The 6,973-nt window shown below is 42.1% G+C and overlaps 1 protein-coding gene across 1 annotated transcript in view; it reads left to right on the forward strand.

Annotated features, from left to right (window-relative positions):
• The window catches only part of LOC114062321 (REST corepressor 1), a 41,333-nt gene extending 36,060 nt beyond the window's left edge, over positions 1-5,273 (forward strand). The window contains exon 10 of the mRNA XM_027893610.1: positions 2,109-5,273. Coding sequence (XP_027749411.1) covers positions 2,109-2,150 — 42 coding nt within the window. The 3' untranslated portion in view covers positions 2,151-5,273. The remainder of the gene's footprint in view (positions 1-2,108) is intronic.
• The last annotated feature ends 1,700 nt before the right edge of the window (positions 5,274-6,973 follow it).

Here is a 6,973-nt window from a genome sequence, read left to right on the forward strand (position 1 = left end):
TTTGGATGATTGAATGGCTTCACTCGAGGGAAGGGAGGGAAGCTATAAACAAGACGAGTGTGTGAAACTGTTCACTCTGGAATTACCTAAAGGCCGAGTTTCCTTGATTTTCACAGCAGTTTCTGTGCAGACAGACATTCTAGAAACAGTCTCTCCATGATGGAGCTTCATGGAGTTAACATTCTCCAGAGGCCATGTATGTTTAAAGTTAACTAAGGGACTGCAGAATGTTTAAATATGAAAGTGAGTTACAAAAATGTAGTATTAACACAGTCTTGCAAAGGAAAACCCCAGTAGAGGTTTGCATGTTAAAAATGTCAAGGACTTTGGCCTAATTTGTAAGACAGCTTGGTGCTGTGTCTTCTAAATGCAAGCACAGCAGCATAGGGCAAATTTTGGACTAAAGACTTCTCAGTGTACTATATATCTTTGTTGATCTGATTAAGGTTGGGTTACCCATACCTTGTCTTTCAGACATTCCAGAAACAGAACTCCACTGCTTCACAAATCCTAATAACATGTAATTCAAAGATGCTTATGTTTGGGAACTAGATCCAAAGGTATGACAGATAAATAAAACCAAACTCAGAAAATTTGCCTTCTCAGGAGGATGTGAGTGAAATTGTTCCATTCTTCCAGAACTGAGATTTAGAGCAAAGAAGCAATGGTACTAGTATGTAGCCACCAATTTGAAAGATAGGTGGCTCATGTCACTGCATTTTTCTGTGACCAATAGAGCTGTATCTGTTGGCAATGCAGAGCTTTTCTTGTCTGAGCCCTCTGAGATTCTCCCTAGCTTCAAATACACCCTTGTTCCTGAAAGTTGAGGTCAAAACAGTGAAATCTTGCCTGACATAGGAAAAAATGGCTGCAGCAGGAACTGGAGTGGGCTGATGTGGCCAAGTGTGGGTAGTGGAGCAATGAGGATCCCAAACAAGTTAGCAGAGGAGGAACAGGGAGAGAGGAGGCATGACAGAAAGGTCTGGTAAAATTACTGCTAGAGCAGCAGTTGTGATCCCTGAAACTAGTGATGGAAAGTGCCCATTCTGGAGCAGAACAAGTGCTGAGTGGTGGGAACTGGACCAAAACAACAATCTGGTGGAAATGGTTGCAAAGCCTGGAAAAAGGGCAGCTGTTATGAGAGTCAGGTGGGTCAGTGCCCTGCAATACTGTGGGGATGAGGGCAGAGCCTGCCTGCAGCAGGGTGATAGACAGGAGCCAGGCAGGGTGGCAGTGAGCTGCCAGCTGTGACAGACTGTATATGCCTAGCCCTGTGGGGCTTCTGGGTCTTGACGAGGCCTGTTGTGGACAGTAGGAGAACTGGTATGTCATGGCAGGCAGCATGGAGGAGATTTTAACTACTAAGCCTGCAGTTCTTTATAAAAACACATATGGAAGGGACACAAAGCTGTCCCACAGTGGGTATCCAGTGGCCACCATGCTCTCTGAGCACATCAAACCTTGCCTCTCAGGCTGACTGTAAATGTGGTGCTCCTGCCTTCAGAGGTAATGTAAGCACTGTGCTGAGTGCCCCACAGTTCTGGGGGCAAAGTGACATGTCATTGGGATTATCCTATAAGTGATCTGTGGGCTAGGAGCGGGTTTCCTGAGCTGCACAGTACTGTGTGGCTGATTCCTGCTCCTGAGGGCACTTACATGGGTGGTGTCTGGTCAAGTCAGGGGTCTCTGCAGCAGCCAGGAGAAGGCTTTGCTGGCCTAACACTGAAGTCCCTCGGGTGCTTTCTCCCCTGGCATGCCTTGGGTGTCTGGCCACCAGCCTAGTGAAAGCTTCATCAGCCCTCTGAGGGCTGTGGGCTTTTCCACAGCAAGTGGCCACAGTTCCCCGGTTTTTGAAGGAGGGAGGTAAGACTGCTGATTATAAAGCAGCCTCAACTCTTGTCTTAATTTCTGTATGTTTACATTCCCAACAACAAATCCCAGTGTGCCTCAAAACATGGAAAGCTGCTGTGATTCTTCCTGTGTGCCAGGGTTGTCTGTTTAGTTGCTTTTAGTACCATGGATCTGGGGTGAAGTTTGGAGATGCAAGAAAGCCTGTGTGTATTCATTTTAAACTAAACATCTCCTTTTTCTCCCCCCCTTCCCTCCAGGCTACTTCTGTTCTTGATGTCAGATATGCATCTGCTTCGTGAGAAGGTGCTGTAGCCTAGAACAATTTGTGTTGACTACTGTGTTATCCAGGATATCAGGTATTAGCAAACCTCAGACAGCCATCTGCATCATATCTGTGGACAAGCAGCTATTACCAAAAAAAAAAAAAAAAGGCAAACGCTTCCAGTCCTGTGCTACATCTGCCTTAATCTCCCCTCATTCCTCCATACTGCCTCCACTTTCTTTCAAAAGCACCCAGGTAGCTCAGCTCTCCATTTCATCAGCATCATGCTTAAGCATGGGGACTTCTAGAACCAGTCACACCTGTCTATAAATTTTTGACCAACCTGCAAAACAAGGAGCTCCTTAGCAGCCCCACAGTAACTCTACACATTAGGAGTTCTTATAATACTTGGTCCATAGGGTATAAGTATGTATTGCTGCATGGCCTTGTGGTCTCCGCTTCCTGTGTATTCTTACGATGACACTATTATTAGTGAGCTTTCTATAAAGGAGAGGCCTGTGCACATGCCAGCAGTGTCAGGTTTGTTCTGCCATGACAGGACATGTTAACAAGCAATCTTGAATAATGCAGAGTGATAGGAAAAGTGATTTCTAAGGTTTGGTCAGTCCAAGGTTGTAGATGTAACTCATTACACTTCTGGTTTGTGCAATTCCTTCCACTGTATTTGTGTGTTCTTGCTTCATAGAAAGCTCCCTAATTGAGCATTTTATTCCTGTATATTTTAATGGCTTTTATTTAGTGCAAAAGGGAATACGTAACCTGAAACTGTTTGATACGCTATTTAACCCCTGGCATTCAGCATTTGCATTGTAACTTGTTAAATGAGTGCTACACAACTTTCTTTTTCCTGATCCTCTGCGGGATTAAGTCAAAACAAACTTTCTCTGGTGCCTCTCCTTTGGGGAATATGTGCCTTTTTACATTTGGCTACCATAGGTCACTTTCTGTCCCAGTGTCTCATTTCTCTTCAGAGCGCTGTTTGCCAAAGACATCAAACTGCTTCTCCCACTGGAAGTCTGGACGAGGGTTGGAGCACAAAATTCAACCTTCAGGAGTTTTTGGTCACTTGGAAGTTTAATGGAGAAGAACCAGGTTAATTTTCATTGGCCATTTTAACCCTTCTGAAGCACACATCGCTTTCATGTTCTGAACCAAAATATGCAATTTAAAATCTAAGAGGTGCTTTTCCAAATACTTGGTGCATGCAGCTTTCAAATCCCAGCCCTCTGCTCGGATGACCTGTGCTGTGGCCTATCTACCTGGCTTGAACTGGAGCTGTTCTTGGAAGTCCTGTGTGAGGACTTTGCACCTTGAACAAGGTAGTTGCTGACTGCCGAGCAGACAGTGTTCAGAGAAGCTAGAAAAGCAGCATTATTACTTCTTGTCCAGTGGAAAGCTGCAAAATAACACTAGTCACGAAGCATTTAAAAATGGTTAATTTAATGATGTTGAAAGAAACCACCAGGTGTCTTTGCAGGTGGAAAAAAGGACCTTCTTTGCCCCTCTTCCTCTGCAGAGGGTTTAAGCCAAGATGGCACACAGTGATGGGCACAGCACCGGCCTTTCTTAACACAACCTGAAAGGAGCTAGTCGGTGGCCTGGCCTGCAGCTGAGGTGCTGCAGCTCATAGTTGAGCCCCGTCCTTGGTGCTGATGTAGCTGCTGGGCTGTGCCATGTTGTGTGCTGTAAGTGGCTCTGCCCTCTGTACCTGAGCGAGGCAGGATGACGCCAGCTGGGTAATAGAGCCAGCTCTGTGCACCTCCTGCAGTGTGGACACAGCCCAAGGAAAGCCCTTCCCCTTGGGCCTCGTGTGAGGAGAGTGATTCAACACCAGAAACTGAGCAACGACACGCAGGCACAGAGCAGGTAGGGATTTCCTAGGGCAAGCTGGAGCCCAAAAAGGGCCTGTTTCAGAAACTTGGCAGCTGTTTCTGAGCAGTTCCATTCTAGTAGCTCCAGAGAGATCCTACAAGGTGATGGGAGGATGGAAGGGAGCTGTTCCCTATCCTTTGTATTGATGTTTGTGTCTCTACAGCTGTTGCTGTGAACTGGCAGCTCTGATCATGGCTCAGATGTTCCTTCAGACCTGTGCCAGTTGGAGTTGGGAGTCTCCTGTGGGAAAGGATGGTAGTAGTCAGCCAGTGTGTGAATTAGGATTAAAGACCGGGCAAATAGCACTGTGAATCCAGTTGACAGTTGTGTAAAGCAATGCTGCTCATTAGAAACACTCAAGTATTAAACCTCCTGCTGGTACCAATGCATGGAGACAGGTCCTCACCAGTGTGGGAATGCTGTGGGAACCTGCATCCCAGCTGGGGGGGCTCGTCAGGAGAGGCTTCTTCTGGAGAGTTAGTTACCTGTGAGGACTTTCCATCGGTTCTTGCCCTCAAATCTGTCCATCTTATGATCAGAAAAGTTGTGTTTTGGCTTCATCCCCAAGGGGTAGGGGGAAACATGTATAATTCGTGCTATTAGGAAGAAAAAAGTTGTTTAATTACTTTTCAGTTGACTGCTATCTTATTGTAGTTGATACATGCAATATAATAGCACTGTATTTTAAACGTTTAGTTTTTTATGTTCTCTTGAACTATATTTTTAAATGCGATAAAATCATTTTAGCTTTTGAAATGGTTTGATCTTGTTTAGGTGAAGACCCTGTTTTTCTTTTTTTAAATGGGTCAAGCATTAGAAACATCAACTGGTTGCATTCTGACTAGAAGGGTCCACAAAGATAACTGCATAAGATAGAATATTCACTTAAATTTTGTTTCTTAAACTATCAATGTGAATGTCATAATTATATATATTTTGTGGAAAACGGGAAATTATTTCTCCTAAGTATAAGTTATTGTGCAAAATATGGTATCGTTAAAGAAAATGATAGTTTAAGTTTTAGTTTTAGAAATCTTAAAGATATAAAAGTGTATTGCATATGCATAAACAAATTTCATTTGTTCTATTTAATTTTTATGTAGTTGTGTAAAGTGCTAGGTAACTTCTTTTTTTCACTTATCCATTAAAACAACCTTGTTACTTGAATATTCATGTTTAACTGGTTTGAAACAGTGATCAATTTTTGTAATATAATCTTATAACCAAGGGAAAAAAAAACACGCCTCAGTTGTGCTTAACATTGTACAATCAGATGCTTAAGACCATAGTAGCCATAACTGGTAATGCAACCACAATGGTTGTGTCTCGAAATATTTAATACCAATGGGGATAATGGTTTCTTAATATATTTTTACAAGTTTGCAACCAGGAAGACCCCATGAATATCCACTAGAACACTTTTTTAATAGTTAAAAGTAAGAGTGAAACTCTTACTCTCTTAAAGCAATGTCCTGACAAACATTTTTCTTTCCTGTACAAATACATCAGAAACATTATGTATTAAAATATGCTCATTGTCACTTTAAATTTCAGTTTTTATTCTCTGAAATCGCTAATATGCTGTTGGTATTCTTGCACACCAAATATGAGCCAAACAGTGCATTACACTAACTCGATCACTGGATTTGTGGAAAAAAAAAAAAAAAAAAAAAAATCTCCAAGTCAATGAAATGCAAAAATACCATAGGAGATTTCTTTTGATAATGCGTGTTTTTCCAATTGGTATAAAGTTGTGCACAGCCCATTCAACGATGAGTGGCCTGATACTTACTCTCTGGAGAAAAAAAAAAAAAAAAAGAGAAAAATGATTTTATTAGCTCCAGCTTGTCTTCAGCAAGTAAAAATCTAGTGATCTTGTGCAATGCCCCTAAAGCAAATACTTTCTGCCACTCCCTGGATTAATGCAGCTTTTCCTGTTGATAGTAAAGCACAATTGCAGTGAAAGTTACAGTTCAGAAGATGGAAGGTCAGTATAGTCTATGCATGTTGTATAATAATGAGTGTTTACATTCATATTCTCCTAAAATAAGATTTATACTGGAGTGTATAGTATTCCATTATGTAGATTTTATCAATTTTGTTAACTGCTTATAGATTGCTTAAAAGAAGTTTTTTCAAGATTTTAAAAGATGTATAAGGTTAAGTTTGCAAATATAATGGAAATGCTGTATAGCTTTTGAAGTGATGAAATACTCGTTGGGATTTTAAAGAAAGTATGTTGTAATAATGCTGTTGTAAGTAATATTTTAAATGTCTTTTTTGCCTGTTTTCTATTATTCAGCACACTTACTGTGATGAATGTTCATAGCATTATAAAATTGCTTAGCCACTGAAAAGTAACATTTGGTTTTGGATTATTTTACTGTATGAGGAATTATAGTGGGGTAAATTCCTTTGTGAAATTCTACATAATTCATTTTTCTATGATTTCCAATGTTTGCTGACATCAAATAAAAATTTTTCAAGCCATTGATGTAATAAAATGTGTAGTAAAATGTTATTGACGTAAAGTGTGGTTCTGATGTGTAATTGACCCCCCTTACCTTTCAGATTTTGGTCAGGAGATGCAACTGGGGCTTGCCCCTTCCTGTGTTGCGTCGTCTGTGCGGAGGTGTCATTGGAGTGCAGGTTCCCTGGAGTCAGGGATCGGAGTCCTGGGCTTTTGGGAAGCTCCAGCAGCCTTTAGTACACTGCTGCCGGCTGGAGCTGCCTGTTGTCATTCCCACCAGTGGCCCCGGAGAGACGGCTGCTCCTCCTCCTTTCCTGGTGGTGTGGCACATTCCTTTCCCTGACCACCTTCCAGGCAGCTGTTCTCACATTTGGGAAGCAGTGGGACTGGAGTGATGGCTGGTTTTGAAGGGGTGCAGAGCGGGAGCCTTGCTCATAGGATAGGGGTGGAGTGTAGTTGACAGTGTCATCCCTAATATAAGGAGGACCTGAAGAATA

This window comes from Empidonax traillii, unplaced genomic scaffold (genome assembly GCF_003031625.1).
Source record: "Empidonax traillii isolate 1590-97213 ecotype Southwest subspecies unplaced genomic scaffold, ASM303162v1 scaffold398:size1781980, whole genome shotgun sequence".
Taxonomy (NCBI): domain Eukaryota; kingdom Metazoa; phylum Chordata; class Aves; order Passeriformes; family Tyrannidae; genus Empidonax; species Empidonax traillii.